Source organism: Mustela nigripes, chromosome 15, assembly GCF_022355385.1.
Source record: "Mustela nigripes isolate SB6536 chromosome 15, MUSNIG.SB6536, whole genome shotgun sequence".
Classification (NCBI taxonomy): Eukaryota; Metazoa; Chordata; class Mammalia; order Carnivora; family Mustelidae; genus Mustela; species Mustela nigripes.
This window is the reverse complement of record NC_081571.1, coordinates 4,409,130-4,426,520: the sequence shown is the minus strand read 5'-3', so window position 1 is coordinate 4,426,520 and position 17,391 is coordinate 4,409,130. Positions and strand designations below refer to the sequence as shown.

General features: G+C 38.5%; 1 protein-coding gene and 1 long non-coding RNA gene across 5 annotated transcripts in view; one reads left to right on the top strand and one right to left on the bottom strand.

The window, feature by feature from the left end:
• The window catches only part of SACS (sacsin molecular chaperone), a 94,269-nt gene extending 78,562 nt beyond the window's left edge, over window positions 1-15,707 (top strand). For all 4 annotated transcript variants that reach the window (XM_059378272.1, XM_059378274.1, XM_059378271.1 and 1 more), the window contains one exon: window positions 2,818-15,707. In XM_059378272.1, the coding sequence (XP_059234255.1) occupies window positions 2,818-14,375 (11,558 nt within the window). In that variant the 3' untranslated portion in view covers window positions 14,376-15,707. The remainder of the gene's footprint in view (window positions 1-2,817) is intronic.
• Window positions 485-9,356, bottom strand: LOC132002978 (uncharacterized). The gene is made up of 3 exons (XR_009400092.1): window positions 9,271-9,356; window positions 2,222-2,358; window positions 485-652 (listed from the first exon to the last, which is right to left on the bottom strand). It is a non-coding gene; the product is annotated as an uncharacterized LOC132002978 (long non-coding RNA).
• Window positions 15,708-17,391: the final 1,684 nt, after the last annotated feature.

Sequence of the window (17,391 nt, the reverse complement as noted above, 5' to 3'; positions counted from 1 at the left end):
AGGCAGACATGCTTTCCTTTCCTTCATTGGTTCTTTTCTTTTCCCGTCTTTCTGTTTCTTGGAAGATTTGACTCATCTGTAGCTTACCATTGAATGGACTTGCTCTCTGTCACATGTGTATTTTACAAAGAGATTTGGCTCACTCTACACAGTGGAGTACATTTAGAACTCATCAGTCATCAAAGCTGCCACTGCCCCTTTCTGTACAAGAAAAGTAGAAAGAGCTGTTGCTGTGCTCACAGCCTCAGATGCCCAGAGTCAGCAGTTGTGACTCCAAAGGAGTCTGGTCAAGTGTACTGAGCCCCAAGTCAGTGAAGGCATTCAGGACTGAGATTTTGTGGCTAAGTAAATATTGAAGAAGTCTATAATATCCTATTTTCATCTGTGTCAAAAATCTTTCTCAAAGTTGGTACTAAACATAAACATGTGAATAAATATAAACAAAAAACATAGTACAGTCTTTAAAGAGTGATTCAGTGTGTTGATGTTTATTATTTTGAACAGATTGATAGTAAAGCAAAAACTACTCTTAAAAGAGGTAGTTCTGAAATAATCATGTCTAATCTTAGTTTAGATAAAACAGTTCTGTCTTCAGGAACACTTTCAGTGCTGTCGAGTTGACCTCTTTTGACAGTGCTGATGATTTTCAAGGCTAGGGCAACAAAAACATAGTCATTTATTAAAATGCTATAAAAATTATTTTGCTGATACTATTGGAGGTGCTTTATCATTTTGTTGGCTTTCTGACCTAAGATGTGATGACTTTTCTGTGTTAACATTTCTACTTTAGGGTGAAAAACTAAAGGCTTAAATACAAAACTATATAGCAATCAGGACTTCAGATTAAACCCATATAAGTACTTAGAATTGTGTCTTAATTTCATTTTCTCTCTCCTTTACTTTCCCTTATGTTTTTTTTTTAGTTGAGCATGACTGGTGTGTTAGTTGCATGTTATATGTGGTGTGGGTGTTTTCTTGGTATTTTATTTATAAAGTAATATTAGCCCTTTTTCCTGAAGGTGGGTGTAGTTTTATGAATTGCCAGTTTCACACGAGGATACTAGACAGTGTCATCTACCAAATGCACGTCTTGTGGCAGTTATTAACGTATAGCGCAGTGTGGTGTACATTTAATATTTTGTTTTCATAGTGTTCTGAATTTTAATTTCTAACTCTTTTTTGTATTTTTGGTGTTAAATCCTTGCCTTACTTATGATTTGGATATTCTACTAATTCAATTCAGTAAGCATTTTTTTTTTTAGAACATTGTTACTAAAACTTAATTATAAAAAATTATATTTTAATGGAATTCATAGGTCAAGAGACTGTACTGGTCAGACTAGTACAAGATTTGACAAGATTGTTTGACAAGATTTTTTGATTTCTTAAATGTTACTACTTGATTTACCCTAAATCACACATGTAGAAACTGAAGATACTCAAAATTTGGGGATTGACATCTTCCAAAAGTTGCACAAAATGTACCCTTGCTTAAATTTCTGTAGCAGTAATATAAAAATGTCTTACTGTAGCATGAAAGATAATTTTCTTATTTGGAGGCAGAGTCATCTTCCCGAAGTGTAAGACTCTGAAATAGGGATGTCCTCTCTTGGTTAAAAAATAGTGATGTATCGAAGTTTCAAAGGGTTTGAGACCGTCTTCTATAATTTTTTAAAATAGTCTTTTAAGAGTCTAGAAATTGTATGTACATGGAAAGAAAATTGTTTTCCATAAGATTGAATTTGAGGTGCTTTTTATTTCTCTATATGGGCTAACACAGACCTATAGGTATATAATGTTCTTGAAAAATCTTTTCCTGTTACTTTAAATACTCTGAAACACAAAATGCACTTAGAAATAGTGTTATTTTCTGGAGCAGTGGTTAAGAATCAGCAAAAATCTTTTTCCCTAGATGAAATCTTACTAGTCTCCTTACTTATAAAACATCTAGAAGTAGAGCAGCTTGATGGGGGACAAGCCCTGCCTTTGCAGCAGACCCCAGCTACTCCCATTCCTTGTCTCCAAGGCGTTTCTGCAAAATCCCAGGGCTCCAAAGAGCACACTTTAATAACTAAGAATAAGTAGCCAGGTAAAAGCTTATTTGGAAAATCTGTGACTATCATCCCTGCTTGGGCATGTAAATGGAGCAGTCTTGGAACCAGAACTTCATCCCCATCCTTTTTCCAGAGAGAATTCGGGTCCCAGAGAGATTGACACTTACTTTACGTATCAGGTTTTAGTGAGTGGAAGGAAAGTCTCTAAGTGTCCTCGCTGCTGTGACTTCAGAGAGTGTTGGCATCCAAGACATGGACCCCTGTCTCATGCCCCTCTATCATCCTGTGCAGCCACGTTTCCTTCCTGGACACATGAAGAAAGGAAATACATACTGGGTTTGCTTATAAATCACTTACCCTTAAATAGAATGGTACTTAGTTAAGGTTTAGTCACATTTTCTTTCATGCTTTTATTTGTAGACAGATAACCACTAAAACTTACTTTCCATGTTGATTCCATTTGTAGAACAGCATAGGATAATTTTTTAAAATACATGCAAATGCATTTTAAATATTTACTTAAAATAAGCACTTTCCAAAGAGAATTTTTTCTCCCATGAGTCGTTGTAAATATAAGTGTATATGTAGATTCTCTGTCATTATGTAAAAATAGTATTAGCCCAGGTATGCTGAATGTTTGCATTTTTACAGTGTACTTAAACCTTCTAAAAATGGCTTCATAGTACTATCTAGTCTGCAAGAATAGAAAGCTAAATAAGTTAGAGTTATATCTATTTATAATATTTCTGTATATGATTTACAGGAAGACCATGTACTCAGCTGCAGCTTCTAAATCCGGAACGATTTGCACGTCTTATCAAAGAAGTAATGAATACATTCTGGCCTGGCAGAGAGTTGATTGTTCAGTGGTATCCATTTGATGAAGACAAAAATCACCCATCTGTCGCATGGCTTAAAATGGTTTGGAAGAATCTCTATATACATTTTTCAGAAGATTTGACTTTATTTGATGAGATGCCACTTATCCCCAGAACTACACTAGAAGAAGGTCAGAAGTGTGTGGAACTCATTAGACTCAGGATTCCATCATTAGTCATTTTAGATGATGATTCTGAAGCACAGCTTCCTGAATTTTTAGCAGACATTGTACAAAAACTTGGAGGGATTGTCCTTAAAAAATTAGATGCCTCCATACAGCATCCACTTATTAAAAAATACATTCACTCACCATTACCGAGTGCTGTTCTACAGATAATGGAGAAGATGCCGTTGCAGAAATTGTGTAATCAGATAGCTTCGCTGCTTCCCACACACAAAGATGCTCTGAGGAAGTTTTTAGCTAGTTTAACTGATATCAGTGAAAAAGAGAAAAGAATAATTCAGGAATTGCCAATATTCAAGCGAATTAACCATTTATCTGATCAGGGGCTTTCGTCTTACACAAAACTAAAAGGCTGTAAGGTCTTGCACCATACGGCCAAACTTCCGCCAGATCTCCGACTCTCTATTTCGGTAATAGACAGTAGCGATGAAGCTACTATTCGTTTGGCAAACATGTTGAAAATAGAGAAGTTAAAGACCACTAATTGCTTAAAACTCATTTTAAAAGATATTGAAAATGCATTTTATTCACATGATGAAGTAACACACCTTATGTTATGGACCCTTGAGAATCTGTCCTCTCTTAAGAATGAGAATCCGAATGTGCTTGATTGGTTAATGCCATTGAAATTCATTCAGATTTCCCAGGAACAGATGGTGTCAGCTGGTGAACTCTTTGATCCTGATATAGAAGTACTAAAGGATCTCTTTTACAGTGAAGAAGAAACCTGCTTCCCACCTTCAGTTTTTACCTCACCAGATATTCTTCACTCTTTAAGACAGATTGGTCTGAAAAACGAAGCCAGTCTCAAAGAAAATGATGTTGTGCAAGTAGCAAAAAATATTGAAGCCTTACAGGTCAGTTCTTGTCCAAATCAGGATGTTCTTCTAAAGAAAGCCAAAACACTCTTACTGGTTTTAAACAAGAATCACACGCTATTGCAGTCTTCTGAAGGAAAGATGACCCTGAAGAAAATAAAATGGGTTCCAGCTTGCAAAGAAAGGCCACCAAACTACCCAGGCTCTTTAGTCTGGAAGGGAGATGTCTGTAACCTTTGTGCCCCACCAGATATGTGCGATGGAGCCCATGCGATTCTGGTTGGCTCGTCACTTCCCCTTGTTGAAAGTGTCCATATCAACTTGGAGAAAGCCTTAGGAATCTTCACCAAACCTAGCATTAGTGCTGTCTTAAAACATTTTAAAATTGTTGTTGATTGGTATACTTCAAAAACCTTTAGTGATGAAGACTACTATCAATTTCAACATATTTTGCTTGAAATTTATGGATTCATGCATGATCATTTAAATGAAGGGAAGGATGCTTTCAGAGCCTTGAAATTTCCGTGGGTTTGGACTGGCAAAAAATTTTGTCCCCTCGCCCAAGCTGTGATAAAACCATTTCATGATCTTGACCTTCAGCCTTATTTGCATAGTGTGCCTAAAACCATGGCAAAATTCCATCAACTGTTTAAGGTCTGTGGTTCAATAGAGGAGTTGACATCAGATCATATTTCCATGGTCATTCAGAAGGTGTATCTCAAAAGTGACCAAGATCTCAGTGATCAAGAAAGCAAACAAAATCTTCACCTTATGTTGAATATCATCAGATGGCTTTACAGCAATCAGATTCCAGCAAGCCCCAACACACCGGTTCCAATACATCATAGTAAAAATCCTTCTAAACTTATCATGAAGCCAATTCATGAATGCTGTTATTGTGACATCAAAGTTGATGACCTCAATGACTTACTGGAAGATTCAGTGGAACCAATTATTCTGGTGCATGAGGACATACCCATGAAAACTGCAGAATGGCTGAAAGTTCCATGCCTTAGCACAAGACTGATCAATCCTGAAAACATGGGATTTGAGCAGTCAGGGCAAAGGGAACCACTTACTGTAAGAATTAAAAATATTCTGGAAGAATACCCTTCAGTGTCAGATATTTTTAAAGAACTGCTTCAAAATGCTGATGATGCAAATGCAACAGAATGTAGTTTTATGATTGATATGCGAAGAAATATGGACATTCGAGAGAATCTGCTGGACCCAGGCATGGCAGCTTGCCATGGACCCGCTCTGTGGTCATTCAATAATTCTCAGTTCTCAGATTCAGATTTTGTGAACATCACTAGGCTAGGAGAATCTTTAAAGAGGGAAGAGGTTGACAAAGTTGGAAAATTTGGTCTTGGATTTAATTCCGTGTACCATATCACTGACATTCCCATCATCATGAGTCGAGAATTCATGATAATGTTTGATCCAAACATAAACCACATCAGTAAACACATTAAAGACAAATCTAATCCTGGGATCAAAATTAATTGGAGTAAACAACAGAAAAGACTAAGGAAATTTCCTAATCAATTCAAGCCATTTATAGATGTTTTTGGCTGTCAGTTACCTTTGACTGTAGAAGCACCTTACAGCTACAATGGAACTCTTTTCCGACTGTCCTTTAGAACTCAACAGGAAGCGAAAGTGAGTGAAGTTAGTAGTACCTGTTACAATACAGCAGATATTTACTCTCTTGTGGATGAATTTAGTCTCTGTGGACACCGGCTTATCATTTTCACTCAGAGTGTGAACTCAATGTATTTGAAGTACTTGAAAATTGAGGAAACCAATCCCAGCTTGGCACAAGATACAGTCATAATCAGAAAAACCCCCTGCTCTTCCAAAGCATTGAGCGCCCCTGTCTTAAGTATTTTAAAAGAAGCTGCTAGGCTCATGAAGGCTTGCAGCAGCAGTAATAAAAAGCCTCCTGCTGATGCACCAAAGTCATCTTGCATTCTTCAGATCACAGTTGAAGAATTTCACCATGTGTTCAGAAGAATTGCTGATTTACAGTCGCCACTTTTCAGAGGTCCGGATGACGACCTAACTGCTCTCTTTGAAATGGCGAAGTCTGGCCAGTCAAAAAAGCCATCAGATGAGCTGCCACAAAAAACAGTAGAGTGTACCACATGGCTTATATGTACCTGCATGGACACAGGAGAGGCTCTCAAGTTTTCTCTGAATGACAGTGGACGCAGACTAGGGTTGGTTCCTTGTGGGGCCGTGGGAGTTCTGCTCTCTGAAATCCAGGACCAGAAGTGGGCTGTGAAACCACATGTTGGAGAAGTATTTTGCTATCTACCCTTACGAATCAAAACAGGATTGCCAGTTCACATCAATGGGTGTTTTGCTGTTACTTCAAATAGAAAAGAAATCTGGAAGACAGACACAAAAGGACGATGGAATACCACCTTCATGAGACACGTTATTGTGAAAGCTTACTTGGAGGCACTTAGTGTCCTGCGTGACCTGGCCACTAATGGGGAGCTCATGGATTATACTTACTACTCAGTGTGGCCTGATCCCGAATTAGTTCATGATGATTTTTCTGTAATTTGCCAAGGATTTTATGAAGATATAGCTCATGGAAAAGGGAAAGAATTGACCAGAGTCTTCTCTGATGGATCCACGTGGGTTTCCATGAAGAATGTGAGATTTCTAGATGATTCTATACTTAAAAGAAAAGATGTTGGTCCAGCAGCCTTCAAGATATTTTTGAAGTACCTCAAGAAGACTGGGTCAAAAAACCTTTGTGCTGTTGAACTTCCTTCTTCAGTAAAATCAGGATTTGAAGAAGCTGGCTGCAAACAGATACTGCTTGAAAATACATTTTCAGAGAAGCAGTTTTTTTCAGAAGTGTTTTTCCCAAATATTCAAGAAATTGAAGCAGAACTCAGAGATCCTTTAATGAATTTTGTTCTAAATGAAAAAATTGATGAGTTCTCGGGAATTCTTCGTGTTACTCCCTGTATTCCTTGCTCTTTGGAGGGGCATCCTTTGGTTTTACCATCAAGATTAATCCACCCTGAAGGACGAGTTGCAAAGTTATTTGATACTAAAGACGGACGGTTTCCTTATGGTTCTACTCAGGATTATCTTAATCCTATTATTTTGATTAAGCTGGTTCAGTTAGGCATGGCAAAAGATGACATTTTATGGGATGACATGCTGGAACGGGCACAGTCCGTGGCTGAAATTAATAAAAGTGATCATGCTGCTGCTTGTCTAAGAAGTAGTATCCTGTTAAGTCTCATTGATGAAAAACTAAAAATAAGGGACCCTAGAGCAAAGGATTTTGCTGTAAAATATCAAACAATCCCTTTCCTTCCATTTCTAACAAAGCCAGCAGGATTTTCTTTGGACTGGAAAGGTAACAGTTTTAAGCCTGAGACCATGTTTGCGGCAACTGACCTTTATACGGCTGAGCATCAGGATATAGTTTGTCTCTTGCAACCAATTCTGAATGAAAACTCACATTCCTTCAGAGGCTGTGGTTCAGTGTCATTGGCCGTTAAGGAGTTTTTGGGGCTGCTGAGGAAGCCAACAGTTGATCTGGTTGTGAACCAATTGAAGGAAGTTGCAAAATCAGTTGATGACGGAATTACACTGTACCAGGAGAATATCACCAATGCCTGCTACAAGTACCTTCATGATGCGATGATGCAAAATGAAATCATCAAATTATCAATTGTTGAAAAGTTGAAACCCTTTAGCTTCATTCTCGTTGAGAATGCATATGTTGATTCAGAGAAAGTTTCTTTTCATTTGAATTTTGAAGCGGCACCATACCTTTATCAGCTGCCTAATAAGTACAAAAATAATTTCCGTGAGCTATTTGAAAGTGTGGGTGTGAGGCAGTCATTTACTGTTGAAGATTTTGCCCTTGTTTTGGAATCTATCGATCAAGAGAAGGGAACAAAGCAAATTACAGAAGAGAGTTTTCAACTTTGCCGGCGAATAATTAGTGAAGGAATATGGAGTCTCATTAGAGAAAAGAAACAAGAATTTTGTGAGAAAAATTATGGCAAGATATTACTGCCAGATACTAATCTGAAACTTCTCCCTGCTAAATCTTTATGCTACAACGATTGTCCCTGGATAAAAGTCAAGGACACCACTGTGAAATACTGTCATGCCGATATCCCCAGGGAAGTAGCTGTAAAGCTCGGAGCAGTCCCAAAGCGACATAAAGCCTTAGAGCGGTACGCATCCAACATCTGTTTTACCACGCTTGGCACGGAATTTGGGCAGAAAGAAAAACTAACCAGCAGAATTAAGAGTATCCTTAATGCCTATCCTTCAGAAAAGGAAATGTTGAAGGAACTTCTTCAAAATGCTGATGATGCAAAGGCCACAGAAATCTGTTTTGTGTTCGACCCCAGACAGCATCCGGTCGATAGAATATTTGATGATAAGTGGGCCCCACTGCAAGGGCCAGCACTTTGTGTGTACAATAACCAGCCTTTTACAGAAGATGATGTCAGAGGAATTCAGAATCTTGGAAAAGGCACCAAAGAAGGAAATCCTTGTAAAACTGGACAGTACGGCATAGGGTTCAATTCTGTGTATCATATTACAGACTGCCCTTCTTTCATTTCTGGCAATGACATCCTGTGTATTTTTGATCCTCATGCCAGATATGCACCAGGAGCCACATCCGTCAGTCCTGGACGCATGTTCAGAGATTTGGATGCAGATTTTCGGACACAGTTCTCGGATGTACTGGATCTTTATCTGGGAACTCACTTCAAATTAGATAATTGCACAATGTTTAGATTTCCTCTTCGTAATGCAGAAATGGCAAAGGTTTCAGAAATTTCTTCAGTTCCGTCATCAGACAGAATGGTCCAGAATCTTTTGGACAAGCTGCGGTCAGATGGGGCAGAACTTTTAATGTTTCTTAACCACATGGAAAAGATTTCTATTTGTGAAATAGATAAAGGTACTGGAGCTCTGAATGTGCTGTATTCTGTAAAGGGCAAGATCACTGACGGGGACAGATTGAAAAGGAAGCAGTTTCATGCATCTGTCATCGATAGTGTTACTAAAAAGAGACAGCTCAAAGACATACCAGTTCAACAGATAACCTATACTATGGATACCGAAGACTCCGAAGGAAATCTTACTACATGGCTCATTTGTAATAGGTCGGGCTTTTCAAGTATGGATAAAGTGTCTAAGAGTGTTATATCCGCTCACAAGAACCAGGATATCACTCTCTTCCCACGTGGTGGAGTAGCTGCCTGCATTACTCACAACTATAAAAAACCCCACAGGGCCTTCTGTTTCTTGCCCCTCTCTTTAGAGACAGGATTACCTTTTCATGTGAACGGCCACTTTGCTCTGGATTCAGCCAGGAGAAATCTGTGGCGGGACGATAATGGAGTTGGTGTTCGCAGTGACTGGAACAACAGTTTAATGACAGCATTAATAGCACCTGCATATGTTGAATTACTGATCCAGCTGAAAAAGCGCTATTTCCCTGGTTCTGACCCAACATTATCAGTTTTACAGAACACACCTATTCATGTTGTAAAGGATACTTTAAAGAAGTTTTTATCATTTTTCCCAGTTAACAGGCTTGACCTCCAGCCAGACTTATATTGTCTGGTGAAAGCCCTTTACAGTTGCATTCATGAAGACATGAAACGTCTTCTCCCTGTTGTGAGGGCTCCAAATATCGATGGCTCAGATTTACACTCTGCAGTTATAATTACTTGGATTAATATGTCTACTTCAAATAAAACCAGACCATTTTTTGACAACTTATTACAGGATGAATTACAACACCTTAAAAATGCAGATTACAACATCACGACCCGCAAGACCGTAGCGGAGAATGTCTACAGACTGAAACACCTACTTTTAGAAATCGGTTTCAACTTGGTTTATAACTGTGATGAAACCGCTAATCTATACCACTGTCTTATAGACGCAGATATTCCTGTCAGTTACGTCACTCCTGCTGATGTTAGGGCTTTTTTAATGACCTTTGCTTCTCCTGACACAAACTGCCACATTGGGAAGCTGCCTTGTCGTCTCCAGCAGACTAACCTAAAGCTTTTTCATAGTTTAAAACTTTTAGTGGACTATTGTTTTAAGGATGCAGAAGAAAGTGAGATTGAAGTGGAGGGACTGCCCCTTCTCATTACACTGGACAGTGTTTTGCAAACTTTTGATGCCAAACGATCCAAGTTTCTGACAACATACCATGAGTTGATTCCATCCCGAAAAGACTTGTTCATGAATACATTATATTTGAAATACAGTAGTATTTTATTGAACTGTAAGGTGGCAAAAGTGTTTGACATTTCCAGCTTTGCAGATTTGTTATCGTCTGTGTTGCCTCGTGAGTATAAAACCAAAAATTGTACAAAGTGGAAGGACAATTTTGCAAGTGAGTCTTGGCTTAAGAATGCATGGCATTTCATCAGCGAGTCTGTAAATGTGAAAGAAGATCAAGAAGAAACAGAACCAACATTTGACATTGTTGTTGATACCCTAAAAGACTGGGCCTTGCTTCCCGGAACAAAGTTTACCGTTTCAGCAAACCAGCTTGTTGTTCCTGAAGGTGACGTTTTGCTTCCTTTGAGTCTCATGCACATTGCAGTTTTTCCAAATGCCCAAAGTGATAAAGTTTTTCATGCTCTCATGAAAGCTGGCTGTATTCAACTTGCTTTGAACAAAATCTGCTCCAAAGACAGTGCATTTGTTCCTTTGTTGTCACGTCACACAGCAAACATAGAGAGCCCCACAAGCATTTTAAAGGCTGTACATTATATGGTTCAGACTTCAACATTTAGAACTGAAAAATTAGTAGAAAATGACTTTGAAGCACTTTTGATGTATTTTAATTGCAATTTGAGTCACTTGATGTCCCAAGATGACATAAAAATTTTGAAGTCACTTCCATGCTACAAATCCATCAGTGGTCGCTACATGAGCATTGCAAAATTTGGAACATGCTATGTACTCACAAAAAGTATCCCTTCAACTGAAGTGGAAAAATGGACACAATCATCATCGTCTGCATTTCTTGAAGAAAAAATACACCTGAAAGAACTATATGAGGTTCTTGGATGTGTACCTGTAGATGATCTTGAGGTATACTTGAAACACCTTTTACCAAAAATTGAAAATCTCTCATATGATGCAAAATTAGAGCACTTAATCTATCTTAAGAATAGATTGTCAGGTATTGAGGAACTGTCAGAAATCAAGGAACAGCTTTTTGAAAAACTGGAAAATTTATTGATAATCCATGATGCTAACAGTCGACTAAAGCAAGCAAAACATTTCTATGATAGAACAGTGAGAGTTTTTGAAGTTATGCTTCCTGAAAAATTGTTTATTCCTAAGGACTTCTTTAAAAAATTGGAACAACTTATAAAGCCCAAAAATCAAGCCACGTTTTTGACCTCGTGGGTGGAATTCTTAAGAAATATCGGACTGAAGTACATACTTTCCCAACAGCAGTTGCTACAGTTTGCTAAAGAAATCAGTGTGAGAGCTAATACAGAAAACTGGTCCAAGGAAACATTGCAAAATACCGTTGATATCCTTCTCCATCATATATTCCAAGAACGAATGGATTTGTTATCTGGAAATTTCCTGAAAGAACTTTCTTTAATACCATTCTTGTGTCCTGAACGGGCCCCTGCCGAATTCATTAGGTTTCATCCTCAGTACCAAGAGGTCAGTGGAACACTTCCCCTCATAAAGTTCAATGGAGCACAGGTAAACCCCAAATTCAAGCAGTGTGATGTGCTCCAGCTCCTGTGGACATCCTGCCCCATTCTTCCAGAGAAAGCCACACCCTTGAGTATCAGAGAACAAGAAGGTAGTGAGCTTGGTGCACAGGAACAGCTCGAACAAGTTTTAAGCATGCTTAATGTGAATCTGGATCCTCCTCTTGATAAGGTCATTAATAACTGTAGGAACATATGCAACATAACTACTTTGGATGAAGAGATGGTAAAAACTAGAGCAAAGGTCTTAAGGAGCATATATGAATTTCTCAGTGCAGAAAAAAGGGAGTTTCGGTTTCAACTGCGGGGGGTTGCTTTTGTGATGGTAGAAGATGGTTGGAAACTCCTGAAGCCTGAGGAAGTAGTGATAAATCTAGAATATGAGTCTGATTTTAAACCTTACTTGTACAAGCTACCTTTAGAACTGGGCACATTTCACCAGTTGTTTAAACATCTAGGTACTGAAGATATTATTTCAACGAAGCAATATGTTGAAGTGTTGAGCCGCATATTCAAAAATTCTGAAGGAAAACAGCTGGATCCTAATGAAATGCGCACAGTTAAGCGAGTAGTTTCTGGCTTGTTCAAGAGTCTGCAGAATGACTCCGTCAAGGTGAGGGGTGATCTGGAGAATGTACGAGATCTCGCACTTTACCTTCCGAGCCAGGACGGCAGGCTGGTGAAGTCCAGCATCTTAGTGTTTGATGACGCTCCGCATTACAAAAGTAGAATCCAGGGGAATATCGGTGTGCAGATGTTGGTTGACCTTAGCCAGTGCTACTTAGGGAAGGACCATGGCTTTCATACTAAACTGATAATGCTCTTTCCTCAAAAACTTAGACCCCGTTTACTGAGCAGTATACTTGAAGAACAGTTAGATGAAGAGACTCCCAAAGTCTGTCAGTTTGGAGCGTTGTGCTCTCTTCAGGGCAGACTGCAGTTACTCTTGTCTTCTGAGCAGTTCATCACAGGCCTGATTAGAATTATGAAGCATGAAAACGACAATGCTTTCCTGGCCAATGAAGAAAAAGCCATAAGACTTTGCAAAGCCCTAAGAGAAGGACTGAAAGTGTCTTGTTTTGAAAAGCTTCAAACAACATTAAGAGTTAAAGGTTTTAATCCCATTCCCCACAGTAGAAGTGAAACTTTTGCTTTTCTGAAGAGATTTGGTAATGCAGTCATTCTGCTGTACATACAGCACTCAGACAGTAAGGACATTAACTTCTTGTTAGCGTTGGCAATGACGCTGAAGTCGGCAACAGACAATTTGATTTCTGACACCTCCTATTTAATTGCAATGCTAGGATGCAACGATATTTACAGGATCAGTGAGAAGCTTGACAGTTTAGGAGTAAAGTATGACTCTTCAGAACCATCAAAACTTGAACTTCCAATGCCCGGCACCCCAATACCTGCTGAAATCCATTATACTCTGCTTATGGATCCAATGAACGTTTTTTACCCTGGAGAGTATGTTGGGTACCTTGTTGATGCCGAAGGTGGTGATATCTATGGATCGTACCAGCCAACATACACTTACGCCATTATTGTACAAGAAGTTGTAAGGGAAGATGCTGATAATTCTAGTTTTCTGGGAAAGATATATCAGATTGATATTGGCTATAGTGAATATAAAATAGTTAGCTCTCTCGATCTGTATAAATTTTCAAGGCCTGAGGAAAGCTCTCAGAGCAGAGACAGTGCTCCCTCTACACCCACCAGCCCTACTGAGTTCCTAGCCCCTGGTCTACGAAGCATCCCTCCTATTTTCTCCAGTAGAGAAAGCCATAAGACCTCCTCTTCAAAGCATCATTCCCCCAAAAAGCTCAAGGTGAATTCTTTACCAGAAATCTTAAAAGAAGTAACATCAGTGGTGGAGCAAGCTTGGAAGCTTCCAGAATCTGAAAGAAAAAAGATTATTAGGCGGTTGTATTTGAAATGGCACCCGGACAAAAATCCGGAGAATCATGACATGGCTAATGAAGTCTTTAAACATTTGCAGAATGAAATCAACAGACTAGAGAAACAGGCTTTTCTAGATCAAAATGCAGACAGAGCCTCAAGGCGGACATTTTCAACCTCGGCGTCCCGGTTTCAGTCAGACAAGTACTCATTTCAGAGATTTTATACTTCATGGAATCAAGAAGCAACGAGCCATAAATCTGAGAGGCAACAACAAAACAAAGAAAAAAGCACACCTTCAGCTGGCCAGACTTACTCTCAGCGGTTCTTTGTTCCCCCCACTTTCAAGTCAGTTGGTAATCCAGTTGAAGCACGGAGATGGTTAAGACAAGCCAGAGCCAATTTTTCGGCTGCCAGGAATGACCTTCATAAAAATGCCAATGAGTGGGTGTGCTTTAAGTGTCACCTCTCTACCAAATTAGCTCTGATTGCCGCTGACTATGCCGTGAGAGGGAAGTCTGATAAGGATGTCAAGCCCACCGCACTTGCACAAAAAATAGAGGAGTACAGTCAGCAACTTGAAGGACTGACCAATGACGTCCACACATTGGAGGCTTATGGTGTGGACAGTTTAAAAACAAGGTACCCTGATTTGCTTCCTTTCCCACAGATCCCAAATGACCGGTTCACTTCTGAGGTTGCTATGAGGGTGATGGAATGTACTGCCTGTATTATCATAAAACTTGAAAATTTTATACAACAAAAAGTGTGAAGCTATTTAAAAAAGAATAAAAAGAGCTAGAGCTTGACTGTCATAGCACAAATGTGAATTGCTGTACTTTTTACGCTTCATTGCCAGTTCTTTAAGAATTGTATAAAGCACATTGCAGATCACTGGGAAAGACTTTGGGGTTGTTGTTAACGTGAAAATCAACGGAGGACCCTGACTGAATCTAAAAGAGAAGGATTTTGAAGTCGGTGAGCTGCAGAATTGCTAGATGTATTTGAATGGCTAGGATGGCATATTATTGAACTGCACTTTATGTAGCCAAAGCTTAGCGGTTTGTTAGGTAAGAGTCTCTGTGTGTCTGTGATCAGGGTGGGGTTACTTTTCTGTTTCTAACATAGTATTTTTGAAGGCGCTAATGAAACACTGGACTTATCATTGGTTTAAACAAATAAGGGGAATTAAGTATTTGGCGTTGATTACTTCTTTAATTGGATCCTTTTTTGGATGCATTATTATCAGCTGGATCTGATTATGAATTTGTTGCAATTTTACATCTTTAATACTCAGTACATTTAAAAATGGTACAGTATTTTAATCCTGAAGATTACTTGATTAAGAGTATGCAGATAGTTCTTCTTAGGGTGCATTGAGTGCACTTTACATCTTTATTTTAAATGGTTTTTTACACCTTATGTTTACAGACTTCCTATTTCATGAAGGTAACATATGGAAAACTCAAAATGGTGGCAGTTCTTATCAGCAGATGTTAATATTGCGTCCAAGAACTGCTTCCCAAAACAACATATATCAATGGTTAGGACATTTGCTTTCTGTTTGTTTGTACATATTTTCCACAAATATCATAATTTATATTGCGTGATAGAACAGGATGCAATCTTTCGTTGTCTAAAGGTGCTGCGGTTAAAAAAAAATTCTCTTCTTTAAACATGGCACTTAGTGGAGTTCTTTTGGATTTTACTTTGAAAACATGAAAAAAGTGTAAAATCATTGTGACAATATCCAGTAGTTTATAAAAGAGGAGTTGTCAGCTTGCATTTTCCCCATGAATGATTCAAAACTGACATCTGATTTTCATCTTGAGTGTCCTACTATACTGTACTTATTTCAGCATATTTCTTTTGCAGAATGTAAACAAAAGGTAATGATAGTTTATATAAGTGTGCTGGCTGTAAATGATGCTAAATACAATATTTTATGCAATTAAGGGCTTATGGAATATATTAAAACTTTTTTACTTTTATGGTAATAAGGAATGTTTGTGCCTCGACTATTGTATTGCTTCTGGATGTGAAGCTGTGTAATTATTTCTGCTATTATATTAAGTGCCATACTTTTAATAAAGCAAATGTACATATCAAATTGTTGTAACTGGTATTTCCTGAAAATCAAACTTAGACTCTTACTTTATAACATTTTGATATATGCACTATGTGTATTTATTGGCAATATTTATGATAGAATTTTTATTATGTTTTAGTCTGTAATTTTAGTACATTCTTTTTTTATGATTGTGTATTAAGCACTTGATATGTACTGGCTTTATTACGTGCTGGTTTAGTTAAGAGTTTTATTTTCCCTTTTTAGGGAATAAGACTAGCTGATAATGTATGTTATGTTTGTGTGTGTGTGTGTGCATGCACACACACATACATATATTTGGACGTAAATACATTAAATATTACAGTTTTCCATAGGTAGAGGCTGAATTGATATTTACCTTGCCTCAGGAGGGGGCTGCATGTCTGGGGCTAGATTACACTTGGGCCCTAACAGATAGAAAATGTTCATCCTTATACCTGAGAGGTCTTCAAAACTAGGCAGACCAGGGCGAAGAGTTTTCTGATCTGGTGCTTACCGTATTCTGGGTCTTGAACTTTCTGGGATGTCTTAAAAAGTGCTTGCTACTTTGAAACTCAGATTCAGTACTTGAAATATATTTTATTGTTTTTTGATACTAAAATGTACACAAAAGACCTTGTCTGGCCATTGTGGTAGTTGAGCTAGGTGGAGTTCTGTTTGGTTTTTTGTTGTTTTTTTGTTTTGTTTTGTTTTTCATATACTTAAAAAAAAAAAAGTTCATAATACCTTATATATAACCCCTGGATCCAAATGTATTTTAGAATTTGGATATTAGAAAGTTAATGCAAGCATTCCCATTTGGGTTGGTAGCACTCTTCAACACATTAATATTTCTGCCACGAAACCTATGAATACTCAACCTAACTTGAATATGTAGGCCTGACAGATAACCTCACCTGAATTCCAGTCAGATCTTGCCACCAATAGTTTGCAGCAGGCATATTTAGGAAGTGTTCCTAACACTTTCTAAAGTTTTCCTAACACTTTCTAAAGTGTTCCTAGTTTTGAAGCTTCTTAGATTTTGAAATTCAGGATAAGGAATTTTTTATGTGAACTAACTTTTGAATTTTATTATTTCATGATTTCCCACAATTTCACTTTTCTTATTAAAAGGAATGTGGAAACTGCCTGTGTGTGGAGTAGCCACTCCTGAGTAGCACACAGTCTAGCAGGTTCTTTGCTGCCAGATGAGTGGAAGAGGGGGGTGGTGTTGGTGGAATCTTTCATAGCATCCGTGAGGAAGCTCAGGGAGAGCCGTGTGTGCAGCCCAGGTAGTTTAAAAAGCAGCAGGGAATGTGACTTCTTGATCTCTGGGTTGTGAGTTTGAACCCCATGCTGGGCATAGAGATTACTTTAAAATGAAATCTTAAAAATAAATATAAAAAAGGAGTGAATGGGAGGGAGGAGTCAAGATGGCAGAGAAGTAGCAGGCTGAGACGACATCAGGAATCAGGAAATCAGCTAGATAGCTTATCTAAGCATTGCGAACACCTACAAATCCAACGGGAAATTGAAGAGAAGGAGAGCAACAATTCCAGAAAGAGAAAATTGATCACTTTCTGAAAGGTAGGACCTGCAGAGAAGTGAATCCAAAGTGAGGGAAGATAGTCTGCTGGGGGGGGGGGGGGGATGGGCCAGCTCCCAGCAAGCGGCGGAGCAACAGAGCACAAAATCAGGA